Source organism: Crinia signifera, chromosome 2, assembly GCF_055691185.1.
Source record: "Crinia signifera chromosome 2, ASM5569118v1, whole genome shotgun sequence".
NCBI lineage: Eukaryota > Metazoa > Chordata > Amphibia > Anura > Myobatrachidae > Crinia > Crinia signifera.
In genome coordinates this window covers 14,007,838-14,029,210 of record NC_139218.1, presented here as the reverse complement: position 1 = coordinate 14,029,210, position 21,373 = coordinate 14,007,838, and the positions used below count along the sequence as shown (strand labels likewise).

General features: G+C 50.5%; 2 protein-coding genes and 3 non-coding genes across 5 annotated transcripts in view; 3 read left to right on the top strand and 2 right to left on the bottom strand.

The window, feature by feature from the left end:
* The window catches only part of RCSD1 (RCSD domain containing 1), a 53,219-nt gene extending 50,105 nt beyond the window's left edge, over positions 1-3,114 (top strand). Inside the window, exon 7 of the mRNA XM_083171583.1 lies at positions 2,221-3,114. Coding sequence (XP_083027709.1) covers positions 2,221-2,238 — 18 coding nt within the window. The 3' untranslated portion in view covers positions 2,239-3,114. The remainder of the gene's footprint in view (positions 1-2,220) is intronic.
* A 3,092-nt stretch (positions 3,115-6,206) lies between these two features.
* TRNAP-CGG (transfer RNA proline (anticodon CGG)) lies at positions 6,207-6,278 on the top strand. Its single transcript has one exon. It is a non-coding gene; the product is annotated as a tRNA-Pro (tRNA).
* A 383-nt stretch (positions 6,279-6,661) lies between these two features.
* On the bottom strand, positions 6,662-6,733 carry TRNAP-AGG (transfer RNA proline (anticodon AGG)). Its single transcript has one exon. It is a non-coding gene; the product is annotated as a tRNA-Pro (tRNA).
* Positions 6,734-19,107: 12,374 nt separating this feature from the next.
* On the bottom strand, positions 19,108-19,179 carry TRNAP-AGG (transfer RNA proline (anticodon AGG)). Its single transcript has one exon. It is a non-coding gene; the product is annotated as a tRNA-Pro (tRNA).
* Positions 19,180-19,522: 343 nt separating this feature from the next.
* The window catches only part of MPZL1 (myelin protein zero like 1), a 34,182-nt gene continuing 32,331 nt past the window's right edge, over positions 19,523-21,373 (top strand). The window contains exon 1 of the mRNA XM_083171582.1: positions 19,523-19,677. Within this exon, the coding sequence (XP_083027708.1) occupies positions 19,533-19,677 (145 nt within the window). The 5' untranslated portion in view covers positions 19,523-19,532. The remainder of the gene's footprint in view (positions 19,678-21,373) is intronic.

The following is a 21,373-nucleotide window of genomic DNA, read 5'->3' as shown; positions in this document are numbered from 1 at the left end:
GCGCTCGCCACGCCTCGGGTTCACGTTTATAGTGGGGGGGGGTGGCGTGGGTGTGCATTTAACATTGTAAGCGCCCATTTGGGTGCTTAAAAGCACCCTTTAGGGTGCTTATACAATGTTTCATCGCATAGGGGGCAAAAATCGCGTTGCATCGCATGCCATCGGGTGCATGGCATGCGATGCAATAAATACAATGCGCGATGAACATCGGGGGCGCCGCCAAAATCCTGCTACTTTTATGATCACTTGCCGTACTCAAGGTGATTGCCAGGAAGCCAGCGTTTCGGGGGTGGTAACTGGTCGTTAGCTGGGAGTGACAGGGAAACCACAGGCTTGCACAGGTGTGTGAGGGGAAGTCATGTGATGTCAGCTCCGCCCCCGATCAACCTGTTTTTATGACAGCCACCAAATAAGTCCCGGGCTACGCACAGACTGCACACACTGGGGAATCATTGAATGGTGAGCTGCTTGTGAATGGATTTATGGCTAATTGCTGAGCTGCACGGGACGGAATTACACTCTGGTGGGGCCCAATGACAAGTAATGATATATATATAGAATGGGCCTAATTCACATGTACTATTTGGGGGGATAGGGGAAGGGGATGGCGACCAGTGCACAAGTTTAAATCAAATATGGCAATTATGATACAGTATGTAGATCCACAATAGTCAAGGTTAATTTTTAGGGGGTAAATTCCCTCCGTGTTTATTTATTTATAGAAGCTGTGGAGGTGCACCCAGGAGAGTAAATGTTGCTGTAAAGAAAGGAAGAAAAAAGACTCTCTCTTTTTTTGGGGCACTCTTTAAAACTGATTACTCAAGGTAATCTGTAAATTTCTAGTGGTAGTTGTTAATCCTAGTTTACATCAGCTATGAGGTACCCACCATCACCCTTGCCATTAATTTGGCGTGATCGCAGTTTGAGGCGGGCCACTCCCATGTAGGTTGACCCTAGTAGCAGTTATACCGGGGTTAATAGTGTTTCACTAGTCTAGACAAAAGTGGGGGGAGCCGCCCTGAAGTGGGGTTCCCCTGATGAATGTGGTTCCCTAAAATGTAACTTTTAATAGTTTATTAATTAAGATAATAGACTAGACAAAACATTTAAACGATGACACACATTACACATAAACATATATGACAGTGAGATGGTGTACCAGATAGAAACTGTATCACCTTGTAACCCTGAACAAGGATACTGAAAAGATACTGTGTCACAGATTGTTACATACAGTTAAATGCTTACCCTGTGTAGTTACACTTATTACCAGGAAACCCTGGATGGGCAAGTTTCAAGTGTATATAGAAAGTCACAGTGCATCAATACCTTTTTCATGCGCCACGAAGGGCGTCAACATCACCATAACATTTTCAAAGTGAAAAAATCCTATAATCACTGGTGGAACAAGTATAGTATGCACATACACTTTTAATCTACGCCACGGAGGGCTCGTACACCTTTAAACCACATATATCACTGTCATAATGTGAAATTTTAAAATTTACGAGCTAGGAAGTGCGTCACAACTCGTATTCAAACATTACACAAGTGCGCAAATTTCAACAATAATTTGTTACACCGCTAGCAAGCAGATCAGATCTATAAAATTTGTTCTTAGCAGTTCTTGACCCCCTAGGTGTCTATGCAGGTATAGGAGGTGCCTCCCTTGTTCTCGGACACCGCACTCACTCCCTGAAGACTCAGTGGCCAGGAAACATGTATGAGAGGAGAGATAGAATAGAATATCAGAGTCCAAGGTTCCTGAAAGGGTACTTAGAGGTGTTCCCAAACCGACTTTATATACCCGATATAAAAGGGGTAGCAGGGTCTGGTTAGACAGGGAAGTCCCCTTAATTCACATGTGTCAGCAAGGCTGCAATTTTTGCAGATGGACAAAACCATGCTGCACTGTAGGTGGGGCAGATGTAACAGGTGCAGAGAGAGTTAGATTTGGGTGGGGTGTCTTCAAATTGAAATCTAAATTGCAGTGTAAGAATAAAGCAGACAGTATTTACCCTACAAAATAACTCCCTCAAATCCAACTCTCTCTGCACCTGTTACATCTACCCCACTGCAGTGTACCATGGTTTGGTCCATCTGAAAAAAAAATTTGCAGGACTGAATCAGGCCCAATATTCCTGGACACCACTGGGCGCATAGAAACCTCTGAGATAATCAGTAATTACATGATGTAATACGAATGTTTATTTTCTTTAGGATAAACCTGAAAAGTGATGGACCATGACCAAGCGAGGATTACAGGCCATAACTGGGACAACTGGGGACACTGGTTCCGGGCTGAGCTTCGTCCTAGCACAGCGGACCCATGGAGATCTCCTGCAGATACATCGGCCCTTACAGTCTCATAGTTAATGTACATTATGTAAACATTGTCTGTACATACCACTATGCAGAACATTACCCCATGGTGGGGACAATGCCTCCTTATGTGACCCCTCCAGTGTTTTGCTAAGCAGTGTTACAGCCCTTATCAATATTTATGCTTCAGATCGTGTTCATGGGGGGGGGGGGGTGTTACATATACATGGCCACAGTCCCCCATGTACAGACTGTGTATTCCTTTTTCAGATCCCATCTTATATACAGCCCTTTGTTGTAGAAGTTCTGTACTATATGTCCATCTTCTGTAGACGGTAATCCGGGCCATTGTTTTATTCTAGATCTCTACTAGAAAAGAAGTGATGATGTCATAATGATGTCATATAAACAGAGGGCGCTTCATAGCAAGTAGGACTTCCTGCCACATGACAGGTCATGTGACCCGTGGCATCTAATCGTATGCTAGCTTTTATTAGTTTAAGTATTAAAATATCGAAAACCATTATGTGTTTGGCTGCCAGGAGTTACACAGTCTCTGATATGTGCCGCCTGTTATTTCATGAACTACTACTGGTGAATGTTTGTCTCCCTCTAGTGGTGAAGTGACTGTGGCTCTCCCTGAGCTCTTAAAACAATTCTTGGTAATGAAGAAATATATTAATGAGTTGATGAAGGCTAAAGACTATTAGCAAATTATGATTTTAAATGTATAAAATTCTATTCTTATTAAATTTGTTATCAGGGGTGTATATAAAATGTCTGGGCATCTCGTGGGTTCTCTATGCACCATACCATAAACACTGCAATGTCTGCTCCACCCCTATCCAAAAGGACAGCTGGCATTAGAAGCAATCTGACACATAAGTCTGAATTATGTATAAAGTCATTACATCATCCCTATTTATTTTATACAACATATAACTGCCCGACGACACACGACATACCTGGGACTGGGGCCCCGGTACTGCAGGTCCCCACAGCTGTCACATGGACTGTACTGTCACGTGACCTGCTTAGGTCCCTTTATATTTAATATTATCTCCCGAACTAATACAAGCAGGCAGCAAGAACTGCCCAATGTGTCAATATCTTTGTTTCACATTGTCATCAGGGAAACAAGTGCATTGGATCGTTCTTGCCGCCTGCTTATATTACTTTGAGAGACCAAAGTTCCATCCTTTCCTTGCCATTAAATGTTCTTATTGCGGAATACAGATTAGAATGGGTACTATTTACAGGTAAGACCATTTTTTAAAGAGATCTGGCGGCTTTTCTGCAGTTGATTGATGAAGCCTAAAACAGCCCAGAACAGACGTTCTGCTGAATGAAAGCAGCATCTTCCTCTCAGGCGCATAGGTCTAGGAAGCAAGATGGCGGCAGAGTCGGTCTGCACAGGCGGGTGGAAGAGATAAGTGGACTACATACAAATAGCGACACAGGCCTTGCGAAGCAGAGCAGAGATGAAATGAGTTGCAGTTTGTGGAGCAGTATTACTGTAATAAAATAAAAGGGGTGATTAAAGCAAAATTCCTGGGACATTGCAATACCCTAAAAATAACAGTATTGCACCAGCTCAGAATTGGCGGTCTTCCTCTGTACCGTCATCTGGACCCATTTTGTGCCTCGGTGAATTTCCAGGTGAACACCGTAGGTGAGGGAAAGCCCAACAGAATTTTAGGTGGTAAACAGAAAGTTTTAATTGAATGTATGATGCGGTAGCAAAGTTGTTGGAGGGTGCACTATGAGGTGACACATACTGGTTGCTACGTGCAACACCACAACTTTTATTATTTCTACCCAAAGACATCTCCAGATACTTCCACCTGTCCACACCCCAATGTGCACTGTAAGGCTTGCCAAGACATCTGCCAAGAGCGGACGGCAGGGGGCACCCAGTCAATCCCTTCTGGCTGCAGAAGCAATCCCAGGATTGCTTCTGCAGCTTGTGCGACTTGCACGGGACCATGCATAGCATCGGACTTGCTGTCATTCACAATTTTTGCCCTTTCCCTGCGATTGATCACTGCATTCGCAGTAAAAGAGCCCAAATTGCAGGTGAATTGCATAGTGTATGGGGGCCTTAATGCTGGGTACACACCAAAACTTACCCGATCCGAGGCCGGCTAGCAGGCCCATCGTTCCACTGCACCATTTTCCAGATATAGAATAGAATATCCGGAATATCAGACAGTATATAGACAGTGATTTTTGCAGCAGACTAAGCAGTCGCTGTTCATCTTCTGACCGCTAGGGGGAGCACTGATTCCTGACACACACACTAGGTGGCCGCAGTACCATCATATGACCGCTAGGGAGAGCCCAGCACTGTGATTTCTGCTGCAGTCTAAGCGGCCGCAGTTCCATATTCTGACAGCCAGGACAGCACCGTGATTCTTGTTACACACTAGGCGACTGCAGTTACACCATATGACCACTAGAGGGAGGCCAGCACTGTGTTCCCTGCAGCAGACAAAGCGGCCGCTGTTCCATCTTCTGAACCGCTATGGAGAGCACGGTGATTCTTGCCACAGAATAGGCGGCCGCAGTACCACTAAATGACCGCTAGGGGGGAAGCCCAACACTGAAATTCCTGCAGCAGACCGCGGTTCCATCTTCTGACCGCTAGGGAGAGCACTGTGATATCTGCTGCACATTAGGTGTCCGCAGTTCCACCATATGACCGCTAAGGGGAGCCCGGCACTGTGATTCTTGCTGCCCAGACTACGCGCCCGCAATACCACCATATGACCGCTAGGAAGAGCATAATAACAATGTTACAGTTCCACAATATGACTGCTAGGGGGAGCGTAGCATTGTTATTCCTGATCCTGCTGCGCAAGCTAGGAGGCCGCAGAACAACCATATGACAATTAGGGAGAGCCACTGCTATTGTTCCACCTTCTGACCACTAGGGGGAGCACAGCACTGTGATTCCTGTTGCACACTAGAAGGCCGCAGTACCAACTGGCCGCTGTGGGATAGGCCAAGTACTGAGATTACTGCAGCAGCAGTAGACTAGGCGGCCGCAGTACCAACAGCTTGGGGGAGCCTGTCACTGATTTATGCTGCACGCTAGGAGGCCGTAGTACCAACTTTTGGCCGCTAGGGGGAGCCAAGCGCTGAGATTCCTGCAGTAGACTAGGCAGGCAGTCGCAGTACCAACATATGACCGCTAGGGAGAGTAGCAATGTGATTTCTGTGGGCGCAATAACACCATCGGAGCAATAAGGGGCCCAGCAACGTGGTCCCTGCTGCGCAGACTAAGGACCACTGTTCCACTTTCTGACCACTGGGGGAGAACAGCACTGATTCCTGCAGCAGACTAGCGGCCGTCGTCTGACCGTTAGGGGAAGCCTGTCACTGATTTCTACTGCACAGGAGGCCGTAGTACCGACTTCTGGCCGCTGCGGGGAGCCCAAGTACTGTAATTTCTGCTGTACAGGCTAAGTGGCCGCAGTACCACTATCTGACCGCTAGGAGGAGCCCAGCACTGAGATTCCTGTAGTAGACTAGGCGGCCGCAGTTCCACCATCTGACCGCTAGAGGGAGCCTAGCTCTGGACGGACGCGCTTTCTCCCCACTGCGCCCTCCTTACGCCGGATACCCGCCATCTTTATACACCCAGCTCTCCGAGAGGGGAGACGCCGGCGGCGGTCTCCCGCATAGCCAGCCGTTACCGTGCGGAGTGATATGCGTCCCGTGCTGCCACCGAGGCTGATGACGACGCTGGGATCCCATGGGACCCGGAGGAGAGCGGATCGCGGTGGCCGCAGGTGGGTGTAGTAAGATGGCTGCCGGTGCGGCGGAGCAGCTCGGGAGGTGACGAGTTAAAGTGCTGGGGCTGGAGAGCAGAGTTAGCGAGCGGCTCGTTGGTCTAGGGGTATGATTCTCGCTTCGGGTGCGAGAGGTCCCGGGTTCAAATCCCGGACGAGCCCAGATTTTGTTTTACATCCTGATCCAGCCACAATTCAGCTCCTAGTGTCAGACAGCAATGCCTCAGAGCTGCCGGCCTGACATCCTCTGTGCTGCGAGCAGTGAGCACTAATCAACAGCATTACAGTGAGCTAATCCTATCTCTTCCCATGCAGCAGGTGGGATGTATCAGAGAGCTGTGATCTTGACACCACCCGCCCTGCTGCTGTGTGTGGGGATGGGGTGCTGCTGCCGCTATGACAGTGCGGGGATAGGGGGGGGGGGGGGGGGTCCTGTTGCCGCTGTGAGAGTGCTTTTGCTGTGTGCGGGGATGGGGAGAGGGGGGGGGGGGTGCAAATAAAAACTGAGCTGCAGCATTTAATAAAAAAAAAAAAAAAAAAAAATTGGGCTCGTCCGGGATTTGAACCCGGGACCTCTCGCACCCTAAGCGAGAATCATACCCCTAGACCAACGAGCCGCCGTTCTGTACACCCTTGGACATATGCACTTTGTTCCTGCTCACACAGGGTACATTGTTATACTGCAGCAAATACTGTACACCTCTCATTACAGGGTCAGTGCTGCACTCATCATTACATCATCATAATCAGTGCTGCACTGATTATATCATCAGTGCTGCATCATATCGTCATTGCTGCACTCATCATACCATCATCAGTGCTCTGTACATCCCAATACTCCATCATGACTGTGCACCACCTTTATTGTACCCCAGTATCTATCTCTGTACTGGGGTACCATATGTGTGCATGAGGAGATCCTGTTCTTCTTTGTCTTAGGCCTGTCTGTTACTTTCCACTGTGGCCTTCTGAGAGACCGTGGCGGTGATAAACCGGTTACTACCTGCAGCATTTTTGAATAGCCAGGAAGTCAGCGTCTGTGTCAGTGTCTGTGCGACATAAAACACAATTCTCAGACGCTTCCTGTTTCCGGCTCAGGGATTGGAAAGTCCTGAAAGTTCACTTACATCATTTCTGCAATGTTTAGGGTGTGGGATGTAATATAGAGGTGTATACGGGGCTCAGGTAACACCATCCTACAGGATCAAGAGGTACTAAACCTTGGAGAGAAATACAGTATCAACTGATCAGCTTCTAATAGTCATTTTTCAAACAGTCTGTTACATGGCAGTAAGAAGCGGTTGGTACTTTATCTCTCTACATTGTATCTCTCTCCAAGATCCTGGACATCATTATTATTATTATCATTATTATGTCCATGTTATGCTTTATCTGTGACACAGTTTTTATCCCCAAACTGGCAATGCCACCAAAGGCATTGTATGTGTGAGTGTAGGGTGCCGGGGAGGGGTACAAATATCCCTCTCCATTTTTTATTGTATTTTTTAGCGGCGGGGCCACCAGAGACACATCTTGTTGAATTGTGGACGCCCAGTGACTGCAGTCATCACTCCAGTCCAACAACAGAAAACATTTTTTGGCCCAGTCTGTTTTTTTGGTCTAATCGCTGTTTGCTGCAAAACTACTTCAGAAAATGTCTGCAGGCGCCTCTCACTCCATTCTCCAGATCCAACTTCTGCTCCAAACTGTATTCCTAAAACCGATCTACTGATCTAATCTAAGATACACCCTTTATACTCGTCCTCCTGACAGTCTCTGTACTGCTACCTACACTGCTTACCATCTTCTTCTACTGCACAGTCATGACCCAGATCTGGATGTCCCTCAGTCATGACTCAGAGGTGGTTATCCCTTAGCCATGACCCAGAGGTGGTTGTCCATTTGGCATGACCCAGAGGATGATGTTCCTAAGCCTAAGGCATATCCCAGAGGTAGTTGTCCCTCTGGCATGACCCGAAGGATGATGTTCCTAAGGCATGACCCAGAGGTGGATGTCCCTCAGTCATGACCTAGAGGTGGTTATCCCTAAGGCATGACCCAGAGGTGGTTGTCCCTCTGGCATGACCCGAAGGATGATGTTCTTAAGGCATATCCCAGAGGTGGATGTCCCCAGGCATGACCTAGAGGTGGTTATCCCAAAGGCATGACCCAGAGGTGGTTGTCCATCTGGCATGACCCAGAGGTGGTTATCCCTTAGGCATGACCCAGAGGTGGTTATCCCGGTACTTGTTTCCTAGAACGGCCACAATCGTGAGTGATCGTGGCTCTTAATTAAGGGACACGATCCTCACGATGTGGCCGATTTTTTACAATTTTTTAACTTTGAATGACAGAAATCGGGTCAATCGGTCGGTCGCGACCAATTAAAATCGGCCGCGATGCGACCGACCGATTCACCCGATTTTTCCATAGACTTCAATGTTAAAAAATCTTTTAACATTGAAATCGGGAGGATCGCGTTGGTCTTCTGCCATTATAATGGCACAAGATTAGATGGACTTGATTAAGTCCATCTCACATAGGGAAAAATGATAAAAAAGGTGAAATGGGCCAATATGACCCATTTCACATTTTTTATGTGCCCGCCATGACCCCACGATAGACGTCAACCCGAAGCGTGGCGAGCGCAGCGAGCCCGCGAGGGGCGGCGGTACGCGTCCTCCGACCTTTTCATTCCCCTACTATCCACGTCGGCGTGGAGTTGAGAATATATAGTGTGGCGAGCGCAGCGAGCCACCGAGCCCGAAGCGTGGCGAGCGCAGCGAGCCCCGCGAGGGGACGCGTATACCTGTGAAGTTATACGCGTCCCCTCGCGGGGCTCGCTGCGCTCGCCACGCTTCGGGCTCGGTGGCTCGCTGCGCTCGCCACACTATATATTCTCAACTCCACGCCGACGTGGATAGTAGGGGAATGAAAAGGTCGGAGGACGCGCACCGCCGCCCCTCGCGGGCTCGCTGCGCTCGCCACGCTTCGGGTTGACGTCTATCGTGGGGTCTAGCCCACTTAGTAACATTTGGGGGGGCAATTGAAAAAAATCTGGTGAAAAAAAAAAATAAATCGGGTGAAAAATCGGTCGGTCGGATCGGTCGCATCGTATGCGACCAAATCGCATGCGATGCGATCGATCCGATTTTTTATCTTACGACCACAACGATCTAAATCGTTGTGGCCGTGCTAGGAAACAAGTACCGTTATCCCTGAGGCATGACCCAGAGGTGGTTGTCCCTGAGGCATGACCCAGAGGTGGTTATCCCTGAGGCATGACCCAGAGGTGGTTGTCCCTGAGGCATGACCCAGAGGTGGTTATCCCTGAGGCATGACCCAGAGGTGGTTATCCCTGAGGCATGACCCAGAGGTGGTTGTCCCTGAGGCATGACCCAGAGGTGGTTATCCCTGAGGCATGACCCAGAGGTGGTTATCCCTGAGGCATGACCCAGAGGTGGTTGTCCATCTGGCATGACCCAGAGGATGATATTCCTAAGCCAAGCCATATCCCAGAGGTGATTATCCCTAAGGCATGACCCAGAGGTGGTTGTCCCTCTGGCATGACACAAATGATGATGTTCCTAAGAAGATCAATGGTGATGTTCCTAAGGCATCCTAAGGTGGTTGTCCCTTGGGCATTACCCGGAGGTGGTTGTCTCTCAGACATGACCCAGAGGTAATTGTTCCTCAGGCACATCCCTACAATGGGGACGTAACATTATCCCTATATGAATCAATGTCCATTCATCCAGGGGAAATGTACAGGGTTCGTACATAACACAAGAATGTAGCACATTGAATTTCCTAATTTGTGGTTCCTAACCCTGGTTGTCCCATCGCTCTGCCTTCAGTAACTTTCTATTGGAAGTGCAGAAGTTCATCATTGAACGGAAATGTTCATAGAAATATGTCATCAAAAACAAAGTTATAACATGAGCTACTAACATGAGCTCGGGATGGAACGCAGCTACTGTTACAGCTGCGCCACGTGCTAAATGTTGTATTTATTGCTTTGGTTATACAGTAAGGGAGAGTCTGTCATTACTGCTGTGCTCTTCTTGCTGAATAAACCAGTGCGCTCCCTGTCATTGGCCAGCAGTGATCTGTCGCTTCAAGTGTAATTGGCCACGGGAAACGGTCATTAGGTTTACAAGCATTGGGTAGACACCATTAGGTCGACATGTTGAAAGGTCAACATGGGTCTAGGTCGACATGGGTTTAGGTAGACAGGTCATTAGGTCGACATGGCTTTAGGTCGACAGGTCATTAGGTCGACATGGCATTAGGTCCACAAAAGCATTAGGTCAACATGGGCAAGGCCGACAGTCAAAAGGTCGACATGTTTTTTTTTTTACTGTTTTTGGAGCTGATATGTGCCGACACAAATGTTTTTTGACATTTAAATAAAAAAAACAGGGAAAAACCCCATTTCGACCTTTTCACTGTCGACCTAATGCTTGTGTCGACCTAATGACCTGTTGATCTAAACCCATGTTGACCTAATGACCTGTCAACTTAAACCCATGTCGACCTAATGACCTGTCGATCTAGACCCATGTAGACCTAGACAAATGTTGACCTTTCAGCATGTCGACCCAATGGTGTCGACCATCTTACTGTAGACCTAACGATCCACACCCTTGGCCACTGGGTGGCGCTGTGTTACTGTTTGCTTTGTATGATATCAGTGAGAGAGGAGGGTATAAAGAATTGTTCTGGGATAGGGGGGGGGGGGGGGAGAGACTTTAATAAAGACAAATATTTATTAGGTTGTTAGAACCTTTTTAACCATTGGAAGGAAAAACACAGAAGATTATGGGAGCAGCTGCCTGGGACTGTCCAGCTTGCTACAATCACAGCCATTCATTCACTGAGGATAATGGTGACATGAAAGACTTTGGTGTCCATAGATGATACTGACATTTTGGCATCTGCCAGTTTCAGAATATGACCCCAGCCCCCCCCCCAATCCTGGGCCAGAGCCTGCAGCACACAAAGCCTCAGTGTGAGGTTACAGCTGCTCCTGCTATACCCAGCTGCCACCGTCTCATTAATTCAGCAGCGGACGGTGCCTCCGCCTCATTCTGCCGCAGACAAAATGCATTATGTGACCAAAATACGCAGAACAGGAAGGATTCTGTGGGAATCGGGGTGAAGGAAATGCACAAGTCGACATAATGGATGTTATGGGTATTGATTAGTCACATTGGATGATCTGCGGGTCTCTGCTCGTTACTAAGGACCTTATTCTGGTTGACTTGCAAGGCTGCAAATTACTAAGGACCTTATTCTGGTTGCAGCCTTGCGAGTCCACCAGACGCTGCCCACACTGCTGACGCCTCCCCCCCCCCCTCGCATGCGTGATCCCCCCGTGAATGACCTCACACCTGTGATTTAATCATCCATTTGCAGGTGGGGGAACATACGCAGCCTAGCGAACAGATCTGAATCAGGCCCTTGGAGCATCAGAAATGGGAACGGAAACAGACAGAAATATCCATTCCTTTATCGCGCTATATGTAGGTGCAGACGTCCCCTCCAGTGTTCCCTCTAAGCTGTGCGCACGTGCGCGCACACACAACTCGACGAGCATGCGCACAGACATTACAACAGAGCGCACAAAGCAGCAGTGGTCCCTTTTTGCAGTTGTGGACTAAATTAATGTGTGTTTCACCCATTAACTACATTGTGTGCTGTATTTTGAATGTTTAATATCATTTTGAAGTAAAGTTAACACAAATGCTGAACGTCATTTTCCAGTTATATATAAGTGACGCACAAAAATGTAAATTTCATTCCAAAGTTGCACAGACAAAATCTTTAGCCGCACACAGCCTTCGTAAAATTAGAGGGAACATTGGTCCCCTCCCCCAGCGGAGTGGGAAATGTTCTATAACTTGTGCATAATGCAGTGTAAAGCGACTATTGAATCACTGTTCCAGCAGTTTTAGCATGTTTTGCATAAATGGGTGTGGTTTTACCTAATGCAACCAATCAGACACAATTATCATGATCAGTTTGCGATTTACAGCAGGGTTATTAATGCAGCTGCAGACTCCTCCAGCCAGTAAGGTTAGTGGCCCTCTAACTGTCATTGGCCACGTCTGCACACATTCATGACGAGTGATAACAAGAATATGCTCCATGATGATGCCATTTGGTGGCAATGTCAGCCTAGGAATAGTTCTAGTATCTAACGCCGGTAACGCTTTGATTTCATCTTCCCTAAAAGTCCTGTTACCGCGCAGTTATACTGCTTTGGAAGTGAAGATGCCATGATGCATAAGCGTCGTCATCTCCCGTACTCCTGCATGATTGGATCTGTAGCACCAGTATTCGCATGGGGACACCCAGCGGTTTCCTGGGCAGCCCCCCCCCCCATGGCCGGCGCCACCACTAGGCAGCTCTAGGCATTTGCCTAGGGCGCCGGCACCTGGAGGGCGGCAGTTCGCCCCTCACCCCCAGCGAACTGTGTAAAAAAATTGCTGCCCCGGCGTCCCTGCAGTGCTGGGGCGGTCAGGGGTGTCCGTGCCGTAGGGGTCCCTGTAGTGAATAGCAAATAACTAGCGCTATGCGCGCGGCGGCACCGGAAGCGCTAGTTATTTGCTATTCACTACAGAGACCCCGCCGGCCGCAGCCAGCTTTATACACATGACGGCGCCGCAAGTACCCCTACGGCACGGACACCCCTGACCGCCCCAGCACTGCAGGGACGCCGGGGCAGCAATTTTTTATACAGGTACCACCCCCCCTCCCTCCCCCCGGCCCTGCCCCCCCCCCCCCCCCCCGTGCGAACGCATATCCGCAAAGCGGCCCTGCACATGTGCATATGCGAATATGCGCAGAGCGCAAACATCGGCCCCTGGTGCGAATACGCCAGGTGCTGATCTAACCAGAATCAGGCCCTCAGTGAGCCTCCTTGCGAGTGCACTGTGCAATGTGACACATCATCGCTGAAGAAGCGTGCGTCCCACGCCTGCGCTGTGTGAGTAACAGCTGGGCAATCACACGCCGCCAGCAGACATCACAACAGCCTGCACATGTGGCTGGGTCAGCAGGGACTCATCTCACTGACTCAGTGTTTCCACATTGTTGGGGGAGGGCTGCACTGTTAAAGGGACATTAAACCTCCCTAATCTGCTACAGGGGCGGGCGACCTGCAGCTTCCAGCTGTGTTAGAGCTAGGAGTCCGTCATCAGCGGCCCGTCAGCAGCAACAACACAGTTGGAGAGTCGCTGCTGACCTATAGCCGGGGGCACACATGTCCGATCCTCCTGGGACCCAACTCCTGTTCACACTGTTTACAAAGCCCTACTGGAGAACTGGATGCAGATACAACACCCAATACAACGCTGACCGTCACCATGGGCCTGGGCCACCATCAGGGTGGGACTGCCGGCCCACCAGTTCTGGGCCCGGACAGAAAGGGGGCCCAGGACTCGTATAGTTTGTCATAAACAAGGTTCACATTTCCTTTGAAGCGATGTAGAGATGGTGTAGCGCGGCTTGTGCTGCGGACACCGGAGGTCTTACAAGTACGATGGGAGTTTTGGAACGGGGGGCTGCCAATTCTGTCAGCCCTGGACCCCTGCAGTTTCTATTGGCGGCCCTGTGCAGAGGGACACAGGCGACATAGAGAATGCTGGGGTGTTAGCAGAGGCCACATCTGTAAACGTGTATGTGCAATGTCTGACATATGACTGATTTACTTGTGCCTGACCCCACCCCAACATCACTGATGAGAAGGGTCAAAGGTCACTGCATTCCAAGGTGATGACATCATATTTATCAGCAGCAGATTCTATCATATAAATTCTTTTTCGTACATTTATTAGAAAGTCCAAAGCGTATGTATAGAGAACTCCCCCACCCTCTTGTATACAGAATAGGATACACTGTATACATTGAACACACTGGACAGTGTTACAGAGAAAAATAAATGTCAAGAAAATACTTTACCCCAAAATGTAGAGTTCTTGAGGTTTATCAAATCTTGGAGTGAGATAAAGGGCCTTATTCAGACCGTCCGCTAGGCTGCTTATACTCGTAGCCTAGCGAACAGGTCAGCGCTGCCCCACGAACGTCTTCCAGGGTCGAATTGATGGGTCGACCCAGGTTATAAGACACATCACCAACCCGGCAATAACCCGGGTCCGAGGTGCAGTGTAATAGGGGTGATAGTGCGCTCGCTGCGCTCAGCACACTACTGTCCTCGCCCTCTATGCCCACTTGGATCGTGAAGTAAGAACAAGTCGGTTTAAAAAAAAAAATCCTGAAAAACTTGGGTTGACCTGTTCATGTGTCACCTTTTGGTAATGTCAACCTTTTAATGTGTCAACATATTGACTGTCGACCAAGAGACGCCGTCAACCTATTGATTGGATACTGGCACAGTGCAGAATGTCGACACATGAAAAGTTCAACATGCGTTTTGGGGAATTTATCCCTTTTTTGTTCACTTTTCCATCCGCCTGGACTCCGATGGGGACCAAAGTATGTTGACCTTTTCATTTGTTGACCTTTTGACTATGGTGACTTTGTGCGCGTCAACCTCCTGGTGTCAACCTAATGACAGTCGACCTAGACTCTGTAGACCCTTTATACCATAACCAAACGGGTAAGCCGGGTCCCGTCTACATCATGGGGAGAAGGTTATCGGTCATTGGGTCAATCCAACAAAGGTCAACACATTGGGTCGACCACTGAAGGATGACAGGCCTTAAGTTGACACCTTCAAAAGGTCGACATGGATTTAGGTCGACAGGGTCATAAGGACGACACATGAATTAGGTCAACAATGGAAGGTCAACAGTCAAAGGGTCAACACAGTGTTTTCAGGGTTTTTTTTGTTCCAAATGTCGACATGGACACCGAAAAAGTGCACCGAGTTCCCTCGCATGTCTCGCTAAGCTCCCCATGCTTTGGGCTCTGCGCTACGCTTTGCTTGCCACACTATTATATTCTCCCATCATGCCCTAGTGCAGGCATTCCCAACCACGGTCCTCAGGGCGCACCAACAGTGCAGCTCTTACTGATATCCAGGCTTCAGCACAGGTGGTTTGATCAGAATCCCTCAGATACTAATTAAGTCACCTGTGCTGAAGCCTGGATATCAGTAAAACCTGCCCTGTTAGTGTGCCCTGAGGACCGTGGTTGAGAATGCCTGCCCTAGTGGATGGTAGGGCATGAAATACCGCCTGTCGGCACATGTCGGATCCCCCAAAAAAAGTGAAGAACCAGTTTTCACTGTCAACCTTCCCATTGTTGACCTAAGTTGGCATATGTCGACCTTATGACCCTGTCGACCCTTTGAAGTTGTCAACATAAGGCATGTTGACCTACAGTGGTCAACCCAATGCATGTGGACCTGTGTCATGTCGACCTAGTGACCGCATACCGAGGAGGGCTGGATTACCCATGTGCAGTGAAAACAGTGCTGACCTGGGGATAATCCAGGTCTGACCCGTGTTCCAAATCCCGGGTCAGACCCAGGACTATGGTGGAAAAGGGGTATAGAAATATGCCCCCCCCCCCTCCCCCATTCCCAATTCCAGACCCAGGGACAAAGCTGTCCGGATCAGGACACAGTCTGGTCTTTCCTGCCTAACCAGGTAACCGGAACGCTGTGAGGAATTGGGGCATAATACAGCTATACACGAGGGGTCTGTTCTGCAGGTGCAGTATCTGTGTAGAGACAGGTGACTTCCCCAGGTGTTTGTAGATATCATATGGGCCAGAGCAGGGTTCTATGGTGCCAACCCCCCTCACTTAACCAATGCCGTGCCCCCCAGTCCTTATATGGTATTCTGAGCGTGTATGTCTCGATGCATCTCGCAGGTGTCAACGTGTACTTGGGAAGTAGAGTATAATGCTGGCACTGCGGGTGATGCCTAATGCACTGGCTGGCACGCTCAGACCTGTATAATCAGCAAGAGACACTGGCGTCACCCTCTCTTACATACTTATGTTATATGTGCCTGTGTTTCTGTGGGCGCGGATGTGGCTGAATACATGTTTTAACATTATTGCTAGGTAGGGATGGCCATCGACCATCGATGATTCGAAATCTACTTTTACCATCGATGGGGGAGAACTAGATGGTTTCCCTCCATCGCTGGAACAGCAGAACAATGTTTTGTGTTTTTTTTCTTTCTAAGTGCCGGGACACAGAGCATAGCTCTGCCCCCTGACACCTGCGGTGCCCCGCCCCCAGTGTTTTGATTGGCCCACAGGCCAATCAATTAAGCACAATGGATGATCATCGATATGTAAAACTATCGATGGTCATCCATTGCATAGTTTATCACTATCGATGGCCAGATGCAGAATTGCCATCACTGGCAAGCATCGATGGCAATTGCAATGATGGCCATCCCTATTACTAGGATACATGCAGGGGCATCACAAGAGGAGGTGGGTAGGTGGGTATAAAGTACTTGGGCCTCTGTGGGGCCTTGCATGGGTAGTGTAACCATGCCCTCGGTATGGCACCTTGCGGTGTGCGCCACGTTTATATGGCCAATGAGTGACGATTATCCGTCCGTCCTCGTGAGTCATTCACTGGTGTTCCGCCTGCAACTGTCACCATTAGTCTCAGGACTGACACCCACCCCTTCTGGGCTAGATTACGGTATGTGGGGCATCTGGGGCACTAGGGCAACTTACTTAAGGGGCAACTACCAATAAAATTGTTATTATGATATAGTGGTGATCAGCGGTGGCTCCTATCTGACCCTTGGAGGGTCTCCGTATCCCCCCGCCGGCCAGAATCCCAGCGCCTGTGCAATGCAACTGACAGATGCCAGGGTCAGTTCACTTGCAGTAGCGGTGACAGTACTGCACATGACCGCCTCCCACGATTAGGCCACACCCCCAAAACATTTAGGGGTGAAAAAACACTCTAAAGTCGAGGGGGGAGTGTTATTGTCGCCCGCCGCCCCTCAGCAGCAGCAGCACACACCTACAGCATGTGCTGTGCTGACAGCAGGCTCTCAGCATGAGCTCTCACGCTGTCTCAGCAAGCCCAGGCCCAGGTAATTAGTACCCGCTCCCACCCCCCTCTCGGAGGCCATGGTTGTCGCACAGAAATGTCTGTCGAGAGAGCTATCCACCAATGGACATATCGGACCCTCCTCTGCCTCCATGTGCGTATGCCCACACGCAGTCTGCAGTAGATTTCTGTAGCGCATTCGCACTTTGCAGATCCGTCCGCATTTTTACTTATGAGACCCTTTATTTTAATGTAGCAGCTACTGCCCCAAGACATTGTGCACACACAGAGCATTACTCTATGCCAACATAAATCTGGCTGCCGTCCCGTTCTCGTTGCAACATAATTACGGGTAATCCTTGCTGCAAGTACCGATCTGCCACTTACACAGTCACCGTGCGGTGACACGCCCTGTATAGCAGCATATACCCCTCTCCCTTACTTACCCTTTTATGACATTGGACTCTGGAATTAACCCTCTGTGACCAGTAGCTTCTCACCGCTGAGGTTGGCAAAGCATTCTGCAGAGTGCATTAACATAGCGACGTCTCAGGCCAAGAAATGTCGCCAATAAGACATTAGAAAGTTAAATTGCACCTCTTATGGGTTCAATCAGCATTACTGAATTCATCAGGAGCCAGACACGTTATTGCTGTGCTTCATATTACGGAGAAACTAGTCCCTAAAATACGGGGTCATTCAGACTAGTTCGCTACTCTGCTAATTTGCTGATCCCTGCGATCAGATAGCCACCGCCCTGCCAGGGTGAAATCCAGCCCTGTGCAAGGCTGCTAATGGCTTGCGAAAATTTTGCGGGTCGGCGAATAGCTGCAAATCTATTTAAATCACTTATCATGTAATGATTCCCCAGTGTATGCAGTCCGTGCGAAGCCCAGGACTTACTCTGCGGCTGCGCTACAGGCTGATCGGGGGCGGAGCTGACGTCACATGTCTTTCCTGAAAACACCTGGGCACGCCTGCGTTTTCCCTGACAGAAAACATCTAGTTACCACCCCCAATCGCCGGCTTCCTGTCAATCAACTTAAGAACAGCTCACGATCAAAAAAGACGCTGGATTTTTTCACAGAATGGCTTCCTGCATGTGCGCTACGATCAGTATGCATGTGCAGTCGATCGATTTATCCGGCATCCTGCAAAATCACAGGTCTACGATCAAGTCTGAATAATCCCCAAACTGAGGCTGTATTTTCATTAAGGGGGTTATTCCTAAAGACTAGGCAATCAGAAAGCTCTCCTGTCACTGCATTTTGCAGCGCAATGTGCCAATAAAATGTCACTGGGACGCAGAGATGAGTGCGTGTCTGGGGCTACGGCGCAGAGATGAGTGCGTGTTTGGGGCGACGTTGCAGAGATGCGTGTGTGTCTGGGGCTACGGCGCAGAGATGAGTGCGTGTTTGGGGCGACGGTGCAGAGATGAGCGTGTGTCTGCGGACGGCGCAGGGATGAGTGTGTGTGTGTCTGTGGCCACGACGCAGGGATCAGTACGTGCCTGTGGCGTGGGAGCAGAGATGAGTGCGTGTCTGTGGCAATGGCGCAGAGATGAGTGCGTGTATGTGGCGACGGCACAGAGATGAGCGTGTGTCTGCAGATGGCGCAGGGATGATTGTGTCTGTGGCGACGACGCAGGGATCAGTGCGTGCCTGTGGCGTGGGCGCAGGGATGTGTCTGTGACGTGGGCGCATAGATGAGCGCGTGTCTGTGGCGACGGCGCAGAGGTGAGTGTGTGTGTCTGTGGCGACGGCGCAGGGATGAGTGTGTGCACGGTCGCCGACTAGGCCAGAGATTACTGAGTCACACAAAAATATATACAGGATATCCTTGTGTATCAATCTCTGTTTCCCGTAGAGCAGGACCCTCCGACCTCCATGTCTGTCTGTAACTCCCCAGTTTGTTTTATTACTGGAATTTGCTGAGCTATAGAAGAACCTGTTAATAAATTATAATACTGCCCCCTTATCTGCCGTTATAAAAGAAGGGCTCGTCCGGGATTTGAACCCGGGACCTCTCGCACCCTAAGCGAGAATCATACCCCTAGACCAACGAGCCGCCGTGCGAGGATCAGCCGGTGACTGAGCTACAGATGTATCCACTGTCAGTGCGGCGTCTCGGGCAGTCACCTGTGTAGGGACAATGACACAACCACGGGCGACCGGATCACGACAGGTCCACGCCGAGAACCCACCACGGTCACGGAGCGGCAGAAGACAATCACAGACATTAACCCCCTTCTGCCACCCTCCGCTGCTTTACGTCACCCATCACTGACCAATTAGCGCCGAGATCTGCCTCTCCGCTCAGCTAATCAGGAGCAGCCTTGTCCCAGCGTGATGGGCAGGCCTAGAATCCAATGGAATGCTGATTTGATTGTGACGTCAGGCAGAGGGCCGGCCTGTGAGCCAATGCGGAGGCAGCTCGGCGTGTCGGGGGCGGGGCTGTGGCAGTGGCTGTGGAGCGGTCGCACTGAGGGGATGGCTGCGGTGAGGGGTTCGGGGTCTCCCTGTGGCTGGAGGGCGCTGTGTTTACTGCTGACGGCGCTATGTGTGGGTGAGTATGGCCCAGCTTCCCCCCAGTCTTCTTCACGGCTCGTAGGTGACCTGGTCCCGGCGGCGGCAGGGAGGGATCTGGGTAACATGGCCGCCGACTGAGACCCCTGAGAGGGCGAGATGTGCTGCTCATTCTACTGGCTGTGGCCTTTGTGTGTAATATTGGTGGACCCTGTGGTTATATGTGTGATCTATACTGATCTTCAGCTGTTACGTGCGATATGGGGTACCCTGCTTTTACATGTGTGTGATATGGGGGTACCCTGCTTTTACATGTGTGTGATATGGGGGTACCCTGCTGTTACGTGTGTGCGATATGGGGGTACCCTGCTGTTACGTGTGTGCGCTATGGGGGTACCCTGCCGTTACGTGTGTGCGATATGGGGGTGCCCTGCCGTTACGTGTGTGCGATATGGGGGTGCCCTGCCGTTACCTGTGTGCGATATGGGGGTGCCCTGCCGTTACCTGTGTGCGATATGGGGGTGCCCTGCCGTTACGTGTGTGCGATATGGGGGTGCCCTGCCGTTACCTGTGTGCGATATGGGGGTGCCCTGCCGTTACCTGTGTGCGATATGGGGGTGCCCTGCCGTTACCTTTGTGCGATATGGGGGTGCCCTGCCGTTACCTGTGTGCGATATGGGGGTGCCCTGCCGTTACCTGTGTGCGATATGGGGGTGCCCTGCCGTTACCTGTGTGCGATATGGGGGTGCCCTGCCGTTACGTGTGTGCGATATTAGGGGGCCCTGCGGTTACGTGTGTGCGATATGGGGGTGCCCTGCGGTTACGTGTGTGCGATATGGGGGTGCCCTGCGGTTACGTGTGTGCGATACGGGGGGGCCCTGCGGTTACGTGTGTGCGATACGGGGGTGCCCTGCGGTTACGTGTGTGCGATACGGGGGGTGCCCTGCGGTTACGTGTGTGCGATACAGGGGTGCCCTGCGGTTACGTGTGTGCGAAACGGGGGTGCCCTGCGGTTACGTGTGTGCGATACGGGGGTGCCCTGCGGTTACGTGTGTGCGATACGGGGGTGCCCTGCGGTTACGTGTGTGCGATACGGGGGTGCCCTGCGGTTACGTGTGTGCGAAACGGGGGTGCCCTGCGGTTACGTGTGTGCGATACGGGGGTGCCCTGCGGTTACGTGTGTGCGATACGGGGGTGCCCTGCGGTTACGTGTGTGCGATACGGGGGTGCCCTGCCGTTACCTGTGTGCGATACGGGGGTGCCCTGCCGTTACGTGTGTGCGATATGGGGGTGCCCTGCCGTTACCTGTGTGCGATATGGGGGTGCCCTGCCGTTACCTGTGTGCGATATGGGGGTGCCCTGCCGTTACCTGTGTGCGATATGGGGGTGCCCTGCCGTTACCTGTGTGCGATATGGGGGTGCCCTGCCGTTACCTGTGTGCGATATGGGGGTGCCCTGCCGTTACGTGTGTGCGATATTAGGGGGCCCTGCGGTTACGTGTGTGCGATATGGGGGTGCCCTGCGGTTACGTGTGTGCGATATGGGGGGGCCCTGCGGTTACGTGTGTGCGATACGGGGGTGCCCTGCGGTTACGTGTGTGCGATACGGGGGTGCCCTGCGGTTACGTGTGTGCGATACGGGGGTGCCCTGCGGTTACGTGTGTGCGATACGGGGGTGCCCTGCGGTTACGTGTGTGCGATACGGGGGTGCCCTGCTGTTTCGTGTGTGTTATACGG